The 23,160-nt window shown below is 56.2% G+C and overlaps 2 protein-coding genes across 10 annotated transcripts in view; one reads left to right on the plus strand and one right to left on the minus strand.

Annotated features, from left to right (window-relative positions):
• BCORL1 (BCL6 corepressor like 1) overlaps positions 1-2,162 on the plus strand; it is a 52,455-nt gene extending 50,293 nt beyond the window's left edge. For all 5 annotated transcript variants that reach the window (XM_065556341.1, XM_005310915.4, XM_065556342.1 and 2 more), the window contains one exon: positions 494-2,162. In XM_065556341.1, the coding sequence (XP_065412413.1) occupies positions 494-773 (280 nt within the window). In that variant the 3' untranslated portion in view covers positions 774-2,162. The remainder of the gene's footprint in view (positions 1-493) is intronic.
• A 2,513-nt stretch (positions 2,163-4,675) lies between these two features.
• Positions 4,676-23,160, minus strand: part of ELF4 (E74 like ETS transcription factor 4) — a 39,295-nt gene continuing 20,810 nt past the window's right edge. For 2 of the 5 annotated variants that reach the window (XM_024111695.3, XM_065556359.1), the window contains 8 exons: positions 14,730-15,019; positions 10,342-10,513; positions 9,810-9,902; positions 9,220-9,363; positions 8,166-8,252; positions 6,769-6,961; positions 6,207-6,515; positions 4,676-5,574 (listed from right to left, as the gene is read on the minus strand). In XM_024111695.3, the coding sequence (XP_023967463.2) occupies positions 4,848-5,574; positions 6,207-6,515; positions 6,769-6,961; positions 8,166-8,252; positions 9,220-9,363; positions 9,810-9,902; positions 10,342-10,513; positions 14,730-14,801 (1,797 nt within the window). In that variant the 5' untranslated portion in view covers positions 14,802-15,019 and the 3' untranslated portion in view covers positions 4,676-4,847. Of the gene's footprint in view, positions 5,575-6,206; positions 6,516-6,768; positions 6,962-8,165; positions 8,253-9,219; positions 9,364-9,809; positions 9,903-10,341; positions 10,514-13,926; positions 14,027-14,729; positions 15,020-23,160 lie in introns of those variants that run through there. The other 3 variants (XM_065556361.1, XM_065556358.1, XM_065556360.1) reach the window with 3 other exon arrangements.

Consider the following 23,160-nt stretch of genomic DNA (forward strand, 5'->3'; position numbering starts at 1 on the left):
TTGTTTTCAGCTTTGTCAGCTTGGGCCTTTTTGAAGCACCAGCTATATATAGCACTGATCTGGACCTTATTCTGCCTACATGTTATAAATGTGATCAAGTCCTGATCGCTTGTACCTAAGTTACCATTAATTTTAGTTCAGTGATCAGTTCCTCTCTGTCAAGGTCTGTCATAGCATTCCCCAGTGTTAGCTGCAGTGTTTTTTGAGTTAGAAAATTGTTGTCTATAATATTAGAAATTCCAAGAACGTTTTAGTCCTGACAGCATGAGACCTTCAGCATATGTTACTCAAATTAAAGTCCCTTGTTATGCAGCTTTTTTCCCTTTCTATCCTAGATAAGTGCAGAGGAGCCAGTTTTCATGTGATTAGCAGACACCAACTAATAGCCCGCCTTGTGCTGGATCTGTGTGGTTGGGCTGTTCCCTGTGGTGCTGGTGGGGGGATGTGGAACGGGTCCCTCTTCACTAACCTGTGCCTCTCACTGCTCTCACAGGCCCTGCAATTGGTTTCTCTTCTCTGACGTTCTCAAAAGGCTGAAGCTTTCCTCCCGCATATTCCAGGCTCGCTTCCCACACTTTGAAATTGCTACCCTGCCCAAGGTGGAGTTCCAGCGTCAGGTGTCCTCGAGCCAGCTGCTGGCCCAGGAGGAGGTGCCGGAGAGCCCCGAGCCGCTCCCCCAGGGCCCTGCAGAGACAGTGGAGCTGGTGCGTTACGAGCCAGAGCTACTGCAGCTCCTGGGCTCAGCAGTGGAGTTCCAGGCCTGGAGCAGCTGACGGGGGCTGGAGCTCTCCCCGCATTGGACTGCGTCATGAGGCAATAATATGGACTGATGGGAAGCAGCCTTTTCAATGCCAGCAGCGGGGCCTGGAGTCTTTGGCTGTTTATTCTCTCCTCGCGGCCCCTGAACTCCGACTGGGGAGAGACTCCACTTGTCTCCAAGGACTTCCCAGGGTCCCTTTCTGATGAGCAGCAGCAGATGCAGCTCTCTACAGGTCCCCTTCTAGATCAGCTGGGAAGCTCGGACCTGCCCCACTGGGCTACCTTAGCTGGGCCCTCCTGGCTGTAGGACCATGGGCTCTGAAGTGAGGGGCAGTGGATGCTTCTGCCCTGCCCTTCCCCAGAATCGCGCCTCTCTCTCAATCTGCCCTCCCCCCAATGTCTTCCATAGTATTTATTTAATTAGTATTTAATTTGTAATGTTTCTTTTATTTCTGCTGAGTCTGTATCACTGTGATTATTTGAGCCCTGGGCTGTGGTGAAGAGGGCTTCTTCTGGCCCCTCGCCCAGGATGCGCCTGGAGGACACTGCTCTCCCATGAGCAGCTAGCTGTCTAGTGACCGAACCACTGCGGCCTGGTAGCAAAGGGACCAGCTCTCACAACAGTCCCCAGGTTAAATTCTAGGGCCTGTGGGCAGCCCCCTCCCTCACCACCTTCTGCTGGGGCTGTTCCCTTCCCAAAAGCAAGTCCAGCTGAGAGCTGTTCTCTAGCCCAGGGTTCAGTCTCCCCCAGGTGCTTGCCTGGCTGTCTCATGCATTTCATTTACATCGCTTGTTTCTGGATTCTTCTGGGCTACTTTGAAGGGGCAGCTGCAGCCTGAGAGCCACTCCAAAGCTACAGCCAGGGACTCCAGCTGCCTCCCATCCTCATGGGCTCCTGCTGCTGCCAGAGGGCCATCCTCCTTGACGCAGTGTCTGCATGCAGCCAGGCCCCTTCCTCCATCCCTGCCCGTGCCCCTTTCTTCTGTTCAGAGAAGCAATTCTACTGCAGAGAGCTGGCCTGAGGGGGCAAGTGCCTGCCCTTGGCAGGAGCAGAGAGCAGGGCTGCACCGCTGTGTAGATGGTACAGTTTTATTGTACAGGTGCTAACAAGGATGCTGAGGACTGGACAATCTGTTTCCTGGCTCTCCCCTGTCCTGCCCTGCAGTGGGAGTGTTGGGTGGTTTTTTCTTTGTGTTGTGTTTCGTCCCAGCCGGGCAGTTGTAGCCTCCCCTGACCACCACCTGTCTGCCTCCCCCTCCCTGGGATCAGACAGCTCCTTTTTTAAGCTGAGGGTTATTGCCTTTGGGTGTGTATTCTGGCTGCTCTTTCTGATTTCTGTTTTATTATAAACAACCGGCTGTGGTGTCAAAAAACACTTATGTACAGAAAAACCTGCATCAGGCCCTCTGCCTCCTGGCTCTTCTATCGCTGTGTGTGTTGTGTCCCGTTACTGGTGGCGGCAGGGGGGAAGTACTGTTCTTGGGATGAGAACTTCTGTGCTTGCAGGGTGTGGAGAGAGAAATGATCCTGGGCTCGGTGCAGTGCTCAGTGAGCTACTGTTCCCTGCTGTCTGTACTGTGAGATCCACTGCTACAGCCCCTTGTTACAGCTGAGTTAGACCCCAGCCCTGCACCCTTGCTTGCCTGAGGGTAGCATCCTCCTCTAGTGTGCTTATATATATATATAAAGCCTTATATCCACCAGGCAGGGGATCAGGTGGGGCAAGTGAAAGTAAAGTGCTACCTCTACCACTCTGCCCCTGTAGCCCAAACTGCTTTAGTGCAGCCTGCTCCAGTGTGCCTTAGCCTTCTGCTCCTTTCCGTGCAAGCAGAGGGGCACCTTCTATGCTTATAGTTGCTGCTACTCATTGCAGCAACTGTGCACAGAGATGACACAAAAAGGCAAGGCTGGGCTCTCGCTCACTCAGCGTTTATAAATCTTCAGCTGTGCTTCAGCCTAGCTCCACGGAGGAGCTGTTACTCCCAAGCCAGAGTAGTACTGGCCTTGGCCTCTCAACGTGTGTAATCACCTCAGCACACGTGTACAGAAGCTGCTGGGCACCTGCTCCCAGGCCAGGGCAGCAGTAGGGAGTAGCATAAGAAGGAACTTCCAATGGGGTTTGAAGGCCCAGGCATAGAGCTCCAGCCCCAGGACCTTGGCCCAGGCATGTCTACTCCCCAGGGCCTAATGAACAGTGGTGGCAGGGGAAAGAACTGAGCCCAGGCTGTGGTAGGGAGCAGGGGCAATGGAATGAAATGGGCAAGATAGGCCTTTTCTCCTGTCTCCGGCCTGTGTATTCATGTGGGAGGGCCCAGTAGGTGGAGCATGCCGATCAGGGAGTTTCACACACGTACCCTTTTCCCAGGTATAGATGATGATAGTGGGGGGAGCCGGGGCATGAATCAGGCCAGGTGCTGTACCACTCCTAGCAGCTCCTTGGGATGCTGTAAGCAGAGGGTCTGGTGCCGGGGCATTGCACATAGTCTCCTAGCTGCACCTTGAAGGAAAGGTCCATAGGGTGCTACAGCCCCACCTCCAGCAAGCTTAGAAAACAACCCTGAGAGTTCCAATGGGGCAGGGGCAGCTGGGGCGGGAGGGATGTTGGGAGGGCAGTCCTTATGAACAGAAGAGGGAAGGGATGTGTGCATACTGCCCATGCCATCCCCTCAAGAGGCCATGGGGAAGCTGGCAGGTGGGGCCTTGGCACCCCATTGCAAGCACCACCCAGAGATCTAGACAGAGAGCAGGCTGGGTGCCAGGGCCCTTCCCAGGGCTTACTGCATTGGACCGAGCTGCTGGGAGCAGAGTACACCAGCACAGCCACTCCCATGGAGGGGACAGGTGTCACTCTGTGGTGTGTGTGTGGGGCCAGTGGATGTACAGTTTGGGGTGTGGGCGGGGGAGAGGCTCTTCCAAAGTCAGTTTGCCATGTTGCATGGCACCAGGGCTGAACAGTGCTGGGCAGGCAGGCCCACCCCTGCTGCATGATCGATAGGACCCGCAGCCCACTTGCTATGGGTAATGGAAGGGTTACATGCCCCCTGGCTGGGAGTGGTGGGGATGCTCAGGGCTGGGGAAGGGCACTAGCAGTTCGGGGGGTGTGTGCTTGTCTCAGGGCAGGGGAATAGGGCATGTGAATGTGAAACACCATGAAGCTAGTGTGAGTGGGAGCCTGAACCTGCTCTTTCCTGGCTCTCTGGGCCCCTTGCAATGCCTTCTGGGGGGCAGAGGAAGTAGGTGTCCAGGCATGGGCTCCTGATTGGCACAGAGGCCAGGCCCCAGCCTGCTGCTCTCGCTCCAAGCAGACATCCAACCAATGCCCCCTTGGTGCAGTTTCAGCCACTCCCATGGCCCAGGTTACAAATGAGGCTACTCTATTCGAGCGGCCTAGTCATGGGTCCCAGTGGACGCCACTAGGCTCCTCAGGGGCTGCTGCTATTCAGCACTGCTCTGTGACCGCTGCGACAAAGGGGCCATAAAGCCAGCATTGCAGGCGAGGTCCCCCAGCTCAGTGTGCTGGGGGTATTGGGGCATAAGAGGTGGCCTGGGGCATCCCTTTTCACTAGCCCCCACCCCGGCAAGGCCCATAGGCCACGGTACCCAGGCCACGAGTTAGGGTAGGAGCCAGGCCGGCCGTAGCCTGTGCTAGGGCCAGAACAGGTCGCAGGAGCTCTGCAATTAGAGCAGTGCAAGCAGCACCTCTGGCTCCCTACAGCAGCACTAGTGCAGGGGCCAGCTGAATTCCCTCCCTCCTGGATAATGGGGAGCAGCTCCCATTCCAGCATCTGTACTCAGGGCCAGGCCCAGCTGCTAGCTCAGCCCCTTGGCTCAAGCCAGAACACTGCATATTGGGGCCTGGCATCTCCACAGATAGCAACTCCTGGGTAAGATGCCTTGCCACAGCCCACCGCCAGTCTGGTGCAAAATGTCTCTTTAATGGGTGAGGGCAAGAAGCAAATGCCATGCGGCCTGCAAGGCTCCCCTGGCCCCAGCAGCCCCCAGCCCTAAGTTGGATCCTGTCAGTCCAGGGAACTGAGCTTTCCCAGTATCCTTTGCCTCTATTGGAGCCCAGGGTGCATCCGCGCACTTCACACCACGTCCCAGCATTCCTCCTTGATGTCACCACTGCCTAGAGACAGCAGCGCTGCAGGGGCTGGGGCAGAGCTGGGCTTTGCCAGGAGCTGAGCCATCTGCTCACCAGGGAACGTTGCCTCCGAGCTGATGGCTAATTCCAGTTCCACCACGGGTGTCAAGCCCACCTTTGGGCAGCTGAGTTGGGTGCAGCTGTCAGTGCCTCCTGCTGGCAGGGCTGCTATTGCTTTGCTATCCTGGGAGCTGCTTAGAGCTGGTGGCTGGAGTTCCTGGACCTTTGCACGGCCAGGCAGGCTCTCCTGCTGCGACGCCTGTGTTGTCAGCACGCCAGCGAGCGTGGCAGGATCACTGGAAAGCAGGCTCGGGAGCGGGCGATCCAGCATAGCCAGGCAGCTGCCACTGGCCTCCATTGTCCCAATGATGGTGGCAACAACAGTGCCTGGCTGGCCAGTCAGAGCCATTGGCTGGAGCAGGCTAGTCAAGGAGTGCTGCGGGGCAGCAGGCAGGAGGGGGCCTGCTGCTGAGATACTGCTGCCTGGGCCTGGCAGTGGCTTGGGGAACCCATTCATGGGGAACCCAGGCTGGAGCGGGAGCCTGTCCGGAGCAGGGGTGCTGCTTGGAAAAGGAGAACTGGCAGCGTTTCCCAGGGCCAGCACTGTGGTGAGTGGGATGGGCTGCAGAGTCAGGGGTCCCAGCCCCAAGCGACCGGGTAGGAGCGGGGAGCTGGGGAAGGAGAAAGGAAAATGGTCACATGCTGGAGTGAATGTGCAGACTGGGTCCCGCCAACCACTGTAGGTGGGGGATGGGAAACCTGCCCCCCTCCTCCCCAGCCAGGCCTCCACTGCACCCCATGTCGCCCCTCCGCTCACAGCTGGGGCACCAGCCCCAGTGCTTGTGACCCTAAACTGGAGCCTATGTGCCCAAGACCCTGTGGTGCCTGCCTCCACTGGCACTGAAGTGTTGGCATTCTGATTGTCACCCATGCACCATATCCGCCCTGCCCTGCTCTGCCCTGGCTCACTCAGCCTCAGGTCCCCCCAAACTGCCTCTCACTGTATCCCCCCATCGGGCCTCCTACCACCACCAAGCTGCCACTGTGAGGGGCTGCCCTGGGGCAAACACCGACTCCAGGGCCAGGCCAAGCCCTGGCCTGAAGGCTGGTCTGCTCCACTCAAGGCAGTGTCAATGCCAATGGTGGGCAAGGCACTGCATGGCCAGAGGGTCCATGCAGCCCCCCACGCCTGTGGCTGGCACTGCATCCACAAGGGGCTGTGTTGGAGGGAGACGGGCTGAGGCACAGCTGGCATTCCTCAGCCCTGCATGTTGCAGAACCGGCCCTTGCTCCAGGCACTTACCCCACGGCCTGGGAGGGTGGCTTGCTGGCCCCTTGCTGCACCTTGGGGGCAGGACATGGTGCAGCTGCGGACTCCCGAGGCTGGGTCGCTGGTGCAGTCTCCCTCTTGCTGCGAGTGGGGGACATGGCCCTCTGGAGGGGGGAGCTCTGGGAAGAGGGCCTGGTGGCTGAGCAGCTGGCTCTGGGGTTCACATTGCCCACTGCTTCCCCATCATCCTCAATCACCACCAGGTCCTTGGGCATCTCCTTGAACTGATATACCAGCCGCTGCCCTTCCACCTTGGCCAGAATGCCACGCTGGTAATAGTACCTGGGGGAGACACCATCGCAGCATGAGACTGAGAATTACCCATCCCCCAGTGCCACAACCCCCCCCCCCGCCTCCTCCAGTGCCAATACCCGCCCCTCACCGCTCCCCTGCATCCCCACCCTGGCCCCTGCACAGACCCCCTTATCCCATCAGTGCTGCACTCTCCCACACGGCTTCCCCCCACACTGTATCCCCCCCACCGCTCCCCTCTTGCCACCAGCCCTGCAACCAACCCCCAGCTGGAGGGCCCTACCGCAGTGCCCGGCCCATGGTTTCGTAGTTCATGCTGGGTTTGTTCTTTTGCTTTCCCCACAGCCTGGACACTGCTTTGGAGTCCACCAGCTTGAAGATGCCCCTGTCTCGCTGGGTCCATTTGATGTACTTTGGGCAGGTGTTCCTGTCCTGGAGCAGCGCCAGCAGGAACTCCCACAGGTAGAGGGCATTACCTGAGGGGGGGGGCACGGCGGGCATGAGGGGCAGACAGTACACAGCCCTGGGAAGGGGCATCCCAGACCCTCCTCTCCTCTGAACTGCCCCCTGTGCTGAGGAGCCCAGCGCAGCCCCTGTTGTTCTAAGGGCAAGGAGTCAGGGCCTTACTGAGTCCCGTGAGCCAGCCCAGTGCCCCATAGACCACCCCATCGCTAGCCAGAGTGCCCTTCCTCTGCAGCAGTAACGAACGTAGGCCTTAGGTCCACAGCCCAGGCAGAGTGGAGAGCTGTTAATCAGTGCGCTGGGGGTGCAGGCCACTCCCACCTGACGTGCTCCAGAGTCTCAGCTCTCCTTCACAATGGGCTCTAGCCCTCCTGGCTGCAAGGAAACCATCACTGTGTGTAAGGCACAGACAGGAGGGACGTGTCTGCCAAGACCAGCTAAGCAGCTCAGAGCTGCAGGTGAGCGCAGGGGAGACTGCTGGGAAATCCTCTCAGTATCAGCACTGTTGGTGCTCAAGCACCAAAGAGGAGGCGGAGAGGCCTGGATATAGCTGCACAGAACGTCATCGCCTGGGCAGACATGGGCAGAGGGCAGAGCAGCCTCCTGGCCCAGGGAGCCTGGACTGGTCTAGGGACGTTAGCAGAGCCAGCAAGTTCGCCCAGCAGCCCCTGGCAGAGAGCGAGTCACCATTATCCACAGCAACACTGGGCTGCTCCTGTCCCACTAGGCCTCCCCTCATGGGCTGGAGGCTAGAGCTTTCCCAGGCTGCCATCCCTGCTGTGTGTAGTTTGTCCTGCTGTCAAGGGAAAGGCTTTGCCGGGGCTGGGGAGCTGCTTGGGCTACATTCAGAGAGTCCAAGGTGAGAAGGGCCCAGTGTGATCAACTAGTCTGTCCCCTGCACCCCACAGGCCAGAGAGCTGCCCCACAGGAATCCCTAGGTGGTGAGGAAGGGCACTCTGCTGCAGCTGCCGGGCTAGTGGTGGGCCAGGCCGTATGGGCCAGGCTCCCCCTCCCCAAGGCAGACTGGCCAGGAGGCCCAGCCAGGCGGGAAGCATCTCCCGTTCGCTCAGCAGCCTCTGGCTGATGATTTGCCCCATTGGGTGCTGAGCCAAGCATGTCTGCTCCCTGCCAAGCTACAGGAGCTGTTTGCTGTGGCCCTGCCTGACCAGGCATCTCCTAGCCTGTCCCCCCTCCATGGCCCGCCGTGCTGCTCACTACCTTTGCCGTCCTTGCTCTTCCTGCAGATTGGAAAGCCAGGGGCGGTGGTGATGGGGGAAAGGCAGCGGGGGGGCTTCGGCTTGCGACCTGCAAGGGGAAGACAGGGGAAAGGAAGAGCACTGCCCCAACCCTCTTACCACCCAACCTGCCTCTCCATGGGTCTCCCCAGGCCATCACTATTCTCACAGCAGGCGCTGGACCTCCTGCCCCTGCAGCATCCTCTGGGCGGGGCCTGGGCACTGCACCTCCCCTGGATTCACTTCAGAGAGCAGCTTCCCTCTGTCAGTGACTATCAGGCTGTGGATACGTTTGTCTGTCTCTCCATGGACACACGCTGGGACTTTGCTGTGTGCACAGCCCAGAATCACTGCTCTCCCCACTGAAATGTAGCCGCCATCCGCTGCGGTGAGACTGCCGCTGTTCAAGATCAGGACAGCGTGCGATCACCACAGCAGGGTTGCTGTCTTCCCAGCACAGTTCTGCACAGCTCCACACCCACCTCCAGTGTGTCAGTGCCAGGGGAGGGAGGGGGTGACGGGCCAGCACTGTAGGGTTGGGTCTTAACAGTCTCACAGCCAGTGATGGAGACAGGCTCTGCACAGAGGGCTGGCCATGCTGCTGGGCTCAGACCAGAGCAGCTAGTGGGAGTGATATTGTCTCCACACCCTGGTGCACAGTACTGGGCAGGGGCGGTGGGCTGGGGGCGGGGCCAGCACTGGCCATGGGGCGGGGGTGGGGAGGATACAAGATAATGGTGTCTCTGACCCATAGTGGCGGAGAGGCAGGAGGACAGCTGGTTTGGCCAGTGTGCAGGGAGCTGCAGTGCAGGGAGTGGTGATGGAGATGGGATGCCCGGGGCTTGCTGGGCAGGGCCCTGGGTCAGGGTTAAGGCTGGTAGCTGAGACTCGCGGGGATGCGGCAGGTGCATGCCAATGAGGAGGCTGGCTCTGCGCCAGGTGCTCCCCGCCAACAGAACAGGACATGTCACTGGCCCGAGGAGCCCTGTAAGGAGAGGAGGGCACAGCACGCGCAGGATTTAGGGGACGCAGGTTACCTTTCCTCCTGGGCTGCTTCCCTGTCTGCTCCCTGGTGGACCCAGCCATGGGATTCTCCTCGTCTCCAGACCTGTGCAGGCCGCTGGCTTCCCCTGGGCCCAGGGGGCAGGCCCCTCTGTCCAGGGAAACCCTAGTGCCGCCAACTACAAGGGATACAATGGGAGGGAAGCCTGGCTGAACATGGGGCACCAGATCAGCATCACGCCCCCAGGATCCTCACTCAGGCTGGGCCATGCCAGCAACTCCCCTGCCTACCAAGATGCAGCCACGCTGAAAGAAGGCCTCTAACCTACACATAGACCCTATCTAGGTGTGAGCACCCTCCAACCCTCCTACCCCGCCCACGGGAGGGGAGAGCCATCTCGCCCTGATGCTCGAGAGACCCCCTGTGAGAGGGGAAGGCCCCCAGCCACCACCCTGTGAGAGGGCAGGGGCCCTTGTACTGCCTGTGAGAGGGGAGGGCCCCCAGTTGCTTCTTCCCATGAGAGGGGAAGGGCTCTTGTCCTGCCTTGTGAGAGGGGAGGGCCCCCAGCTCTGTCCCCACCACAACCTAAGAGGGGAGGGCCACTGCCCAGCAAAGGCGACTCACGCAGGCGCTTCTCATCCAAGATGTTGTTGGGTGACTCCACCCAGAGCAGGCTCTCGCCAGCTGCAATGGGGGGTAATGGCTGCTCAGCGTCACCTGCAGAGAAACAGCCTGTGTCAGCCCCCCCTCACTTCAGGGGGGAATGGGACCACCCTGTGGCACCCAGCTGTTGCCAGGCTTTCCAAAGAGCCCAGCCCCCAGCAGCACCTATTGTTTCCATTGGGATGATGGAGCCATTCCCCCTCTCGGTGCAGGCTCCATGCAAACTCTGGCAGGCAGTGCTACACAAAGTTTCCTTGACCCCATCAAGGCTGGAGCCATGTCACTGCCCCTGCCAGTGGAGATGGTGGTGCATAAACATGCAGCTTGCTAGCTGCAGCATCATATGCAGGGCTGGAGCTAGACTGGCTCCGCACACCAGGGGAGATCCCTGAGCTCAGCTCTGCTGGGTCTCAGCAAAGGCCTAGCTTTTGGAGTCTTAGGGGATCTGCAATGGATGAAACACCCTCCTCCCCCTTACTCCCGTGTGACCCACCTGGCACTGTGACACTGTCCCCAACAACCTGCGGCTCGTGCTTGTCCAGCAGCCCATCTGCCATGATGCCACTGGGCACCTCATCCAATTCCAGCCCCGAATACACATACAGTAGGTCAGTGCAGGGAAACTGCTCCTCCAGTGAGGCAGGAAAGGCTAGTGGGTCATCGAGCTGCAGGGGGACAGACATACATCATAGAAAGTGAAGCTTGAGACCATTCCCCAGCATGCTTAGCACCTCCCTCCTCCCCCAAGATCTCAGGGCCAGCCAGTGTGATGGGATGCCTCAGGTGCAACCTGGAACTGTGGGACCGCTGTGCCCCCTTAACTCTCCAGCCTGGGCTGTCTCTCCCAATGCTTTGCTAGTGACAAGAAGCAAACCCCCTCCAGGTGCTGTTATCATTCAGCACAAGAGCAGAGGGAGCCCCACGCCCAGCTGGATTGCACGAATGCTCCCTGAGCCACTCACGAATCACACAGAGAAAGCCACCAGCAAATTCCCCCCAGCACCCCAGCCTTGCACCCCAGAGCTGTACCATCTTGCCCTGGTCAAAAGCCTGATCAGTGCAAATTTATTACCGGGTCTGCCCCTCCCTCAGTGTGGAGAGGTCATGCACCAGCCTTTGTAAGCTGAGCTGAGATTTCACAAGCACTTCAACCAAACCAAACTGTTTTAGGTAAAATATAAACCAGATTTATTAACTACGGAAAGATAGATTTTAAGTGATTATAAGTGGTACGCATAAGAGGGTCAGAGATAGTTACCAATGAAAATAAAAGATAAGCACACAATCTAAATCTTAAACCTTATTACACTAGGCAGTATTTGGATCAAGCAATTTTCTCATCCCACTGGATGTTACAGTTCTTAATACACAGGCCTCCCTTAAGCCTGGACCAGTCTCCTCAATTAAAGTTTTTTTGTCTTCTCAGCATTCCTGTTGCTTCCAGCATAGGTGAGGGAGGAGAAAGACCAAGGCATGCCGCCGCTGTTCCCTAATTTTATCCTCAGTCCATGTGCCTAGAAGACTTGCGCAGACATATCCTGGTGGGCTTTGCTGAGTCACTGGGCTGGGCAATCCCCAGGGTGTGGTCTTGTGCAACTGAGTCATAGAGTTGAGCAGTCTCCATTGTGTGGTGCTTGGGCAGCCCTCATTGAATTGTAAATCCCTTGATTACACTCCCTTGCTGATTAATGGTAGTTGAGCACCCTCCTGGGAGGGGATCCTTTGTATATCACTAGCAAACTTATAACACATTTTAGTAACAACCATACAGCAAAATCTCATAGCTTCATACACACTAACGAGAGATATTTGGACAGAACAACGGGTTTCAGCAGATCATGACCTTTCCTAGGATATCTTACATGGCATGCTTTGTACAAAACATATCACAGTTACATGACAGTGATTAATATGGGGGTTCCAGGGTTTTGCTTTGAGGTACAGAGTGCGACACCCATACATTCCAAACACGCCTCTCCAGGGGCAGGCGGCCCTCCCTGAAACGCATTGCGCTCCATGCAACAGACAGTCATTCTCTGGGTTGGAAGGAGGGACAAGGAACCCCAAGCCGCTGCACAGCTCCCACCCCGCAGCGGCTCTGCTGCCTGGCTGCACAGAACCCCCACCCTCACCTCTGCATGCATGGCTGGGCTGTGTAGCTATCATGGCAGCCCTACCCCACAGTAAGGCACCTCACACACTCCTAGCAATGCCTAACTGGGGACAAATTCCAGACTGCCAGTGCTTGGATTGGCTGCTGCATGACATGCTCCTGTTGGGTCACTGCGAGAGCAGTCCTGACCCTTTCCAGAGATGCAGGAACAGGGCCTGCTCTGGCACCCAGTAGCACTGCTCTGAAGAGTAAGGGCCTCACAGGCTGGCTGGCCACACCACAGCTGAGAGCAGAAACTGGCCAGAGCAAGAGAGATGTGGGTACACGCCACTGGAGGGCAGCACTGTGTCTCCTAAAGAAGCATCCTGGAACAGGGGCTGCAGAGTTGCAGGCAACCACTGGTGGACAGTGCAGTGCTCCCTCCTGCTACGCCTGGCTCAGTCTGAGTCTGTCTACAGCTCCCAGCCCCTTGGCTCCAGCTGCAGCAGCTGTCAGCCCCCAGGAGTGCTTGGCCTGCTTCCGCCACCTCCCCTCCCCATATACCATAGCTGGGTCTTTGCTGTAACAGGCGACACCTGCCCAGCCCAGGTGGCTTACACCTGCCTAGCTGTGTTGGTCCCAGAGAGACAAGCTTGGCTCTCTCACCAACAGAAGTTGGTCCAATAAAGGATATGAACTCCCACACCTTGTCTCTCTAATAGAATCATAGAATCATAGAATATCAGAGTTGGAAGGGACCTCAAGAGGTCATCTAGTCCAACCCCCTGCTCAAAGCAGGACCAATTCCCAGCTAAATCATCCCAGCCAGGGCTTTGTCAAGCCGGGCCTTAAAAACCTCCAAGGAAGGAGACTCCACCACCTCCCTAGGCAACGCATTCCAGTGTTTCACCACCCTCCTAGTGAATAGCATTGCCTTCACTGTGTAAATGTATCTTCCTACTCTTCCAGATGTTTAAAACATGAGAAAATGATTCTCTGGCTTTGTCAGTTCTTGCCTTCACTCCTTTAATGGCCTGGCCATTAGCAGATATTGTACTTACAAGTTAACCAAAGTCATCAACTCTTTCATACTCTTCTCCATCAGTCATACATGTGTCAATATCATCAGCATTCTCTGCTATCCCCATAATCTTGGTCTCCTGCATACTGATACAAATACTGACTGGCAGCTTTTACATTTATGCTCATAAAGAGTCTTTGTGTTCCATCCACATTGGTATCCATATGACTAAGTCATCTGCAAACTCTAGGATCCACAGTTTATCTCCTGTCTCTCCATCACTCATCTCATTACAAAGTCTAAGACAATGCAGAAGAGAAGTGGAGACAGTACACAGCCTTGCCTTACATCAATAACAATTTTAAACCGTTCTGTGTCTCCATCATGCAGACTCGTCATACAAAGCTTTTATCAATTTGCAATTTTTGCTGGAATTCCATAGTATCTTGGGATCTTCCAGAGGGCTTTTCTGTGAACACTGTCAAATGATTTTGTGAAAGCAATGAAGTAAAAACCTTCTGATGGTATTGTAAGCTCCCCTGGAGGTGAAAACCAGATCTGAACAGAACCTTTCAGATCAAAATCCAGCCTGTTCATTCCTGCGTACTTTGTCAACAGCAGTTTTCATCCTATTCAAAATTATCATGCAAAACACTTTTCCAGGTACAGGGAGAAATGTCACCCTGCTCCACTTATTAGAAAAAGGCTGGGTACCCTTTTTAGGGATTTTTACAGGTGACACCTCTTCTCCTATCTTTAGGACAGGTCTCCTTTTCCCAACCCATGCTATACAGCCTGCACATGTAATTCACCATGACTTCCTTTCCAGCACTTAACATTTCACCATGTATCTTACCACAGCTTGGGGTTTTACCCCTCTTCAGTTGACTTATGGCCTTACTTGTTTTTTCAAAAGCAATTACTCCTAATGAGATGGGTAAGTCCACTGTTTCTTCACAACTCACAATGTGTATTAGTAGTTCTGGCTGACTAAGCACAGCCTGGACATGAAATGCTCGGTCCTTCCTCTGTGGTTAAAATCCTCTCATCTCGGGCTTCACAAAGCTACAACAGTTTGAGAACAGTTGTTCAGATATTAGGAATCCCCTCTCTTGTACAATTCCTCATCTTCTCTTACTTTGGTAGCCATCCACTCTCTTGTCTCTTCTGGATGATCTATCAACTTCCTCATCTTTGTTTTGCTGTATAGTTTTGCTGCAGAATAGCTCTTTTACTGCTAGCTTATTCACGCTGAACTCTTCTTTAATTCTTTCCTATAGCCTCCATGTATTTGGTTGGAGCCATTCTTCTGTCTTAGATTTTCTCACTCCTGCCCACAAGGCCCATTGGGAGAAAAATAAATGCGCCCCTGAGCCAAGAGAAAGGGCTCTGGGATGCTTAGAACTCCAGCTGGGACAAGTTATTGTACAAATACCCATTCCCTGCCAAACACTACCCCCTGGCACTAAGGCAAGATCCCGCTATAGGACTCAGCCCCAGAGCACCCAAGCTCAGAGTCAAACTCAGCTGGCTGATTCCCACTGGACTCTCAAGGAGGAACCCTGGCCCTCATTTCCCCTGCTAACAGCACCAGCGGGGTTAGGGTTTGATCAAACTACCTCCCCCTGGCAGGGATTTAGGACTAGCTCCCCCTTGCACATTTCATAGCATCCTCCTGCCCCCAGACAGACACACCAGTGAGGCTAGTTGCCACTGCAGACAGTGTAGGAATGGGAGTGGAGCGCATGCATCCACCCCTGGACCCTACCTGGTGTATCTCCTCCGAGCTGCTGCTGGCAAATTCAAGCCCCAGATCAGTGGGGTGGGCAGCTAGCGACATGGCCCAGCATCAGAGACAGACACCAGCAGGAGAGATGGAGGGAGCAGTGGTGCCTTTGCCCTGGGGGAGCCGGTGTGACAGGACTGCAGGTGTCCTCAGCTTCATAGGGATTGCAGGGAAAGGCTGCCCCGCACAGCTGGCCCAGCCCAGGGATCTGGATGAGGGATCCCTTCGGCTACCGCCGCATGCTGAGCAATGTCACCACAGGCCAGGGCCTGCTAGAGAGAGAAAGAGACATTATTGCTCTGCTGTGCGGGAGCCAGCCAGAGGGAGCAGCTTGTCAGCTCCCCAGGGCTCCCCACGCCATAGTCCCCAGGCCCCACTCCCCCACACGTTCCCCACCCCTATATTCCCCAGGCCTCCCACCCCCCCCCACACTCCCTGTCCCCACACTCCCAAGGCCCCACTACCCCGCATGCTCCCTGCCATCCCCAGGCCTCCCCCACCCCCGCACACTCCCTACCCCACACTCCCCAGGCCCCACTCCTGCTATCCCTAGGCCTCCCCCACCCCCCCACACACTCCCTGCTCCCACACTCCCCAGGCCCCTGCATGCTCCCCACCCATGTATTCCCCAGGCCCCCCCACCCTCACACATTCCCTACCCCCACACTCCCCAGGCCCCATTCCCTCACATGCTCCCTGCCCCCATATTCCCCAGGCATCCCCCATCCCAGCACACTCCCTGCCTCCACACTCCCTCGGCCCCACTCTCCCACACACTCCCTGCCCCCGCATTCCCCAGGCCTCCCCCTTCCCGCCATTCCCAGGCCTCCACCTGCCCCACACACGCCCCACCCCTGCAATTCCCAGGCCTCTCCCTTCTCGCCATCCCCAAGCCCCACTCCCCCACATGCTCCCCGACCCTGCAATTCCCAGGCCTAGGATTGCCAACTCTGACTGAAGCTATTCCAGGAGAAATGTCCCCCCAACATGACATAATGTCATTTCTTAAAATCTCCCAGATTGCTTTCAATAGTCACCAGGAGATCAATGCCAATTCCGGGAGACTCCAGGCCAATCCTGGAGGGTTGGCAACCCTACCCAGGCCCCCCTCTCCCCACACACTCCCCACCCTGAAATTCCCAGGCCTCCCCCTCCCTGCCGTCCCCAGGCCTTCACCTCCCCCCCCAAAATCCCCGCCCCCGCAATTCCCAGACCACCCCCTCCCCACCATCCCCATGCCTCCACTTCCTGCACACACTCCCTGACCCTGCACTGCCCAGGCCCCACTGCCCCCCATGCTCCCCGCCCCTGCACTCCCAGGCTCCACTCCCCCACACATTCCCTGCCTCTACATTCCCCAGGCTTCACTCCCCAGGCCCCACTCCCCCACATGCTCCCCGCCCCTGCACTCCCCAGGCCTCCCTGTCCTCGCAATCTCCAGGCCTTTTTCCCAACCTCCACATTTCCATCACTGCTCTGACCCCCAATATTCCCCAGCTTTGCACCAACTTCCTGGTACAAGTGCTGGAGGAACCAACTAGGGGCCATGCTCTTCTTGACCTGCTGCTCACAAACAAGGAAGAATTGTTAGGGGAAGTAGAAGTGGGTGGCAACCTAAGCAGCAGTGACCATGAGATGGTTGAGTTCAGGATCCTGACAAAAGGAAGAAAGGAGAGTAGCAAAATACGGACCTTGGACTTCAAAAAAGCAGACTTAGGCTACCTTAGGGAACTGATGGGCAGAATCCCCTGGGAGGCTAATATGAGGGGGGAAAGGAGTCCAGAAGAGCTGGCTGTATTTTAAAGAAGCCTTATTGAGGGTGCAGGAACAAATCCCGATGTGCAGAAAGAACAGCATATATGGCAGGCGACCAGCTTGGCTTAACAGTGAAATCTTTGGTGAGCTTAAACTCAAAATGGAACGTTACAAGAAGTGGACATTTGGACAGATGACTAGGGAGGAGTATAAAAATATTGCTAGAGCATGCAGGGGTGTAATCAGGAAGGACAAGGCACAATTGGAGTTGCAGCAAGCAAGAGATGTGAGGGGTAAAAAGAAGAGTTTCTACAGGTATGGTAGAAGGTCAGGGAAAGTGTGGGACCCTTACTGAATGGGGGAGGCAACCTAGTGACACATGATGTGGAAAAAGCTGAAGCACTCAATGCTTTTTTTGCCTTGGTCTTCACAGACAAGGTCAGCTCCCAGACTGCTGCACTGGGCAACACAGTATGGGGAGGAGGTGAGCAGTCTTCAGTGGTGAAAGAACAGGTTAAGGATTATTTAGAAAAGCTGGACGTGCACAAGTCCATGGGTCCAGATCTAATGCATCCAAGGGTGCTGAGGGAGTTGGCTGGTGTGATTGCAGAGCCATTGGCCATTATCTTTGAAAATTCGTGGCGATCGGGAGAGGTTCTGGACGATTGGAAAAAAGGCAAATATAGTGCCCATATTTTAAAAAGGGAAGAAAGAGAACCCGGGGAACTACAGACTGATCAGCTTCACTTCAGTCCCCGGCAAGATCATGGAGCAGGTCCCCAAGGAATCCATTTTGAAGCACTTGGAGGAGAGGAAGGTGATCAGGAATAGTCAACATGGATTCAGCAAGGGCAATTCATGCCTGACCAACCTGATTGCCTTCTATGATGAGATAACTGGCTCTGTGGATATGGGGAAAGTGGTGGATGTGATATATCTTGACTTTAGCAAAGCTTTTGATACAGTCTCCCACAGTATTTTTGCCAGCAAGTTAAAGAAGTATGGATTGGATGAATGGACTATAAAGTGGATAGAAAGTTGGCTAGATTGTCGGGCTCAACAGGTAGTGGTCAACGGTACGATGTCTAGTTGGCAGACGGTATCAAGCGGAGTACCCCAGAGGTCAGTCCTGGGGCCAATTTTGTTCAACATCTTTATTAATGATCTGGATGATGGGATGGATTTCACCCTCAGCAAGTTCGCAGATGACACTAAGCTGGGGGGGGAGAGGTAGATATGCTGGAGGGTAGGTATAGGATCCAGGGTGACCTAGATTGGGCCAAAAGAAATCTGATGAGGTTCAACAAGGACAAGTGCAGAGTCCTGCACTTAGGAAGAAAGAATACCATGCACCGCTACAGGCTGGGGACTGACTGGCTAATCAGCAGTTCTGCAGAAAAGGACCTGGGGATTACAGTGGACGAGAAGCTGGATATGAGTCAGCAGTGTGCCCTTGTTGCTAAGAAGGCCTATGGCATATTGGGCTGTATTAGTAGGAACATTGCCAGCAGATCGAGGGAAGTAATTATTCCCTTCTATTCGGCACTGGTTAGGCCACGCCTGAAGTATTGCGTCCAGTTTTGGTCCCCCCCACTACAGAAGGGATGTGGACAAATTGGAGAGAGTCTAGCGGAGGGCAACGGACATTATTAGGGGGCTGGGGCACATGACTTACGAGGAGAAGCTGAGGGAACTGGGGTTATTTAGTCTCCAGAAGAGAAGAATGAGGGGGGATTTGATAGCAGCCTTCAACTACCTGAAGGGGGGTTCCAAAGAGGATGGAGCTAGGCTGTTCTCAGTGGTGGCAGATGACAGAACAAGAAGCAATGATCTCAAGTTGCAGTACGGGAGGTCTAGGTTGGATATTAGGGTGGTGAAGCACTGGAATGGGTTACCTAGGGAGGTGGTGGAATCTCCATCCTTAGAGGTTTTGACAAAGCCCTAGCTGGGATGTTTTAGTTGGTGTTGGTCCTGCTTTGAGCAGGAGATTGGACTAGATGACCTCCTGAGGTCTCTTCCAACCCTAATATTCTATGTTTCTATGAAATAGGGTGATAAGAATTGGAACTTGTTCTGAGCAGCTCATGCAGGGGGCAGTGCATCACAAACCAATCCCAATATTCAGGAAACATGATTTCTTTACCCTAACTGCTTACTACAGTCGTTCGTCTTCCCTCTATTAATCAGTGCTAATTTCCTTGACACTACTGCTGAAGTTATAGCAGAGTCTGCAGGGGAATTGCAGCACACTCTGCACTCTTAAACCAGACATTTTCATCTCGGGACCAGGCTCCCCCCAGACCCCCTGCAGAGTGCAGGCAGAGAGCAAGGTGCCCCACACCCGTTCCCTGAGAGCTGCCAAGGCCAGGGCTCAAACACGCGTGGGTGCCTCTCAATTCAATGCCCACAGGTGCATTCCACTTGTAGGTGCAGCAGTTTGGCACCTCAGGGTACAAATTTTACACTTACTGACTTTCTCTATCGCTTCCCCAAAGGGGCAGTGGGTATCATGTCCAGGCAGAGAGAAATCCTTGTGACCAAGATCAATTTGGGGAAGCACTGAGCCCTTGTTTGAGCCCCAGGGGTGTGCAAAAAATGGTAGAAGAACAAGATGATTTTGTAAAATGCTGGTTTTGGAGGGGATATAACACAGGAACCTTTTGTTCAAATAAACCCAAATGTGGATCTTAATCTGCCCCTACCATGAGGCATAACAAATTTCAAGCCAATCCAAGTCAGCATGTGGATTTTAGAGCATGTAGAGCCCACCTTTAAACAGGAAGCCATGCTCAGCCTTAGCAACAGCCCAGCTGGCGCCCTGCTATAACACAAGGGAAGCAGTGTGGCCTAGTGGATAAGGCACCAAATGAGTACACGGTACAGCTGAGTTCTAGTACTAGCTCTCCCACCAGCCTGCTAGGTGATCTTGGGCATGTTACTGCACCCCTCTGTGCTTCAGTTTCCCCATCTGTAAAAGGGGGATAAGGATGCTGACCTGCTTTGTAAATCGCTTTGAGAGCTACAGATGAAAAGTGCTGTGTCAGAGCAAAGAATTAGTATCTCTTGGCAATGAGAGCAGGGAGCCTTGTTCCTAAGTGCATAGGTTCAATAAAGCTGCTGTTGCTGCTGAGTGCAGCTATTCCCATGTCTGTTCCATGCAGTTGAGGTTGTGCGCTATTGCTTTGATGACAGGCCTGCAGTGTGCGAGGGGGGTTGTGCTAGGAGAGGCTGCCCAGATTGCGGTGGCTGAGCAGAGTGCTTTGTGTTCTGTATTTGCATGTTTGCACTCTCTACTCCCAGGCACAAATAGAAACGTCAGCCTCAAAATAGATTCACTAGGAAACTGAAACCGAAATCCAGCAAACTTGTCACCTTACAGCCTCCTGCAGAGACAGCTCAAAGCTGGAGGGGATAGCTGAGCTAGCAACCATCTCATGCAAAAGGAGGCGACTGGGGGCAGACCTTACCCCCTGCTGCAGCTCTGGGGCGAATCCCTGATAAACACAACACAGCAGGACAAATGGCAAAACGCATCCGGACTCCATAGAGTAGAAAAAAGCAGTTTTGTGCACCTCTGCCAAGTGCCAAGGCTTACACATCAGCACAACCGTGCCAGCTGCAAAGCAGCCACAGCATCTGAGGGCTGCGTGCTGGGCCTCGACTGGAATGGAAATAAATAAATAATAAATAAATTAATGGAGATATCCCATCTCTTAGAACTGGAAGGGACCTTGAAAGGTCATTGAGTCCAGCCCCCTGCCTTCACTAGCAGGACCAAGTACTGATTTTGCCCTAGATCCCCAAGTGGCCCCCTCAAGGATTGAACTCACAACCCTGGGTTTAGCAGGCCAATGCTCAAACCACTGAGCTATCCCTCCTCCCCTCCCCCCTAATGTTGAACTATTAGAATGGTTAGCCACTAGGTAGCACCATGCATGATATGGTATAGTGCCATGTATCTGAAACCCTCTTATTAGGACATTTGCGTTATCCAAATCCCTTCTGTCCTGCGGCATGCGAGGCATGTGAGACAGCAATACGTGCCCCCTGCAGCCCCTAGATGCATGGTCAGCCAGGGTGGCCCTGTGTGCTGCCCCCGCCCTGAGGGCTGGGTCCACCGCTCCCATTGCCCAGGAACCACGACCAATGGGAGCTGCGGGGGCGGCGCCTGCGGGTGCAAGGGCAGTGCGCGGAGTCTCCCTGGCCACCCTCGCAGCTCCCATTGGTGACCGTTCCCAGCCAATAGGAGCTGCGGAGCCAGCCCTTGGGGTGGGGGCAGCGCGCGGAGCCTCCCTGGCCACCCATGCTTCTAGGGGCTGCAGGGACCTGGTGGCTGCTTCCCAGGAGATGTGGTAAGTGACCCTGGACCCTGCACCCCGAATCCTCTCTCACACCCCAATCCCCTCTCTCACCCCCTCCTACCCCCAAACCCCTCATAACCAGCTCCACCCCAGAGCCCCCCCCCCAGCCAGAGCCCTCACCCCCCCCCCCCCCGCACCCTCTCCCGCCTCAGCCCAGAGCCCCTTCCTTCACTCCAAACCCCGCATACTGGCCCCACCCCAGAGTCCACACCCCCAGCTGGAGCTCTCACCCCTCCCCCCCCGCAAACCAGCCCTCTTCTGAGAGGGAGGGGGATGGAGCGAGAGGGCGCAGGGCCTCAGAGAAGGGGCGGGGCAGGGCTGCGGGGCAGGGGTGTTCGGTTTTGTGTGATTAGAAAGTTGGCAACCCTAGGGGAGAGGTGCAAGGAAGGGAGACATGCAAAGCATACCCTCTGCAGCTAGGGTTGCCAGGTGTCCGGTTTTCAATCAGAATGCCCGGTCGAAAAGGGACCCTGGCGGATCCAGTCAGCACCACTAACCGAACTGCTAAAAGTCTGGTTGGCGGCGCAGTGGGGCTGAGGCGGCTCCCAGCAGCAGCTGGCATGTCCGGGAATCATGGCCAATGGGAGCTGCAGGGGTGGTGCCTCCACTTAGGGGCCGGACATGCGGGCCACTTCCGGGAGCAATGCGGAGCCAGGGCAGGCAGGCAGCCTGCCTTAGCCCTGCTGGGCCATTGACTGGGAGCCGCCTGAGGTAAGCACCACCCAGCCGGAGTCTGCACCCCGAATCCCCTGCCCCATGTTGGAATCCCCTCCCGCACCCTAACTCCCTCCCAGACCCCGCACTCCAACCTGCACCCCGACCCTCCTGCCCCAGGTCAGAACCCCCTCCCACCAGGGCCGCCCAGAGGATTCAGGGGGCCTGGGGCAAAGCGGGGGAGCTGCGGCGCTTGTATTCACCCAGCGGTGGTTCGGGTCTTCGGCGGCATTTCGGCAGCGGGGGGCCCTTCAGTCACTCCACGTCTTTGGCAGCACTGAAGGACCCGCCACCAAAATGCCGCCGAAGACCTGGAGCAACTGAAAGGCCCCCCGCCACCGAAATGCCACCGAAGACCCGGACCGCCGCCGGGCCAGGGCTCGTGGGGCCCCTGTGGGGCCTGGGGCAAATTGCCCCACTTGCCCCCCCCCTCTGGGCGGCCCTGCCTCCCACACCCTAACTCCCTCCCAGACGCCACATGCCCATCCGCATCCCAACCCCCTGCCCCAGGTCAGAACACCCTCCCGCACCCTAACTCCCTCCCTGAGCCCACACCCCACATCCCTCCTGCACCCCAACCCCCTGCCCCAGCCCTGAGTTCCCTCCCGCACCCAAACTCCCTCCCAGAGCCTGCACCCCACACTCCCTCCCACACGCCAACCCCCTGCCCCAGTCCTGAACCCACTCCCTCACTCCAAACCCCTTGGTCTCAGCCCAGAGCCCCCTTCTGCACCCCAACCCTTCAAACCGAGCCCCAGCCCGGAGCCCTCATCCCCTCCTGTACCCTGAACCCCTCATTTCTGGCCCCATCCCAGAGCCCACACTCCCAGCTGGAGCCCTCACCCCCTCCCACACTCCAACCCCCTACCCCAGCCCAGTGAAAGTGAGTGAGGGTGGGAGAGAGTGAGTGACAGAGGGAGGGGCTGGAGTGAGTGGGGGTGGGGCCTCAGAAGGGGCAGGGCAGAGGATGGGGCAAGTTTTGTGCAATGAGAAAGTTGGCAGCCCTATCTGCTGTGTGGATCTCATGGGGGGCCAAGGAAGGGAGACACATGATACATGCCCTCTGCAGCATGCATTTCATGGCGGAGAGGGAGCAAGGAAGGGATTTGGCTAATGCAGAGGTTCAGGTAACAGAGAGACCCCAGCCAGGACTGCAAGGAGGAGGAGAAGGACAAGCCCCCGGCCAGGGGGAGACCACCCTGCTGCTGAATGGCTCCTCCAGCAGCACAGGGAGCCCTCTGCAGCCCTGCTGTCATGGAAGTGAGTGAGCAGAACTGTGTAACAGTAGAGCTAGAGAGGTTTCCTGTGCTGCTGCAGGATAGATGACACCAGATCCCTGCAGGTACAAGGTGCAGGGAAGCCTGCAGTCCTGATGGGCAGAGCAGAGTCCTGGCCAGGGGTCTTTCCTCTGCCGCACCAGAAGCACAACTTCCCTTTTCACCTTGTGCTGGCAGGGATCAGGTGCCACTGGCTCTGCAGGGAGGGAGTCCTCTGCAGTCCTGCTGTCATGGGAATGAATGAGCAGGGTAGAGCAGAGACTCCTAGCCAGGACTGCGGGAAAGGCCACCCTATGGCTGAGTGGC

Source organism: Chrysemys picta, chromosome 9 (assembly GCF_011386835.1).
Source record: "Chrysemys picta bellii isolate R12L10 chromosome 9, ASM1138683v2, whole genome shotgun sequence".
NCBI classification, from domain to species: Eukaryota; Metazoa; Chordata; order Testudines; family Emydidae; genus Chrysemys; species Chrysemys picta.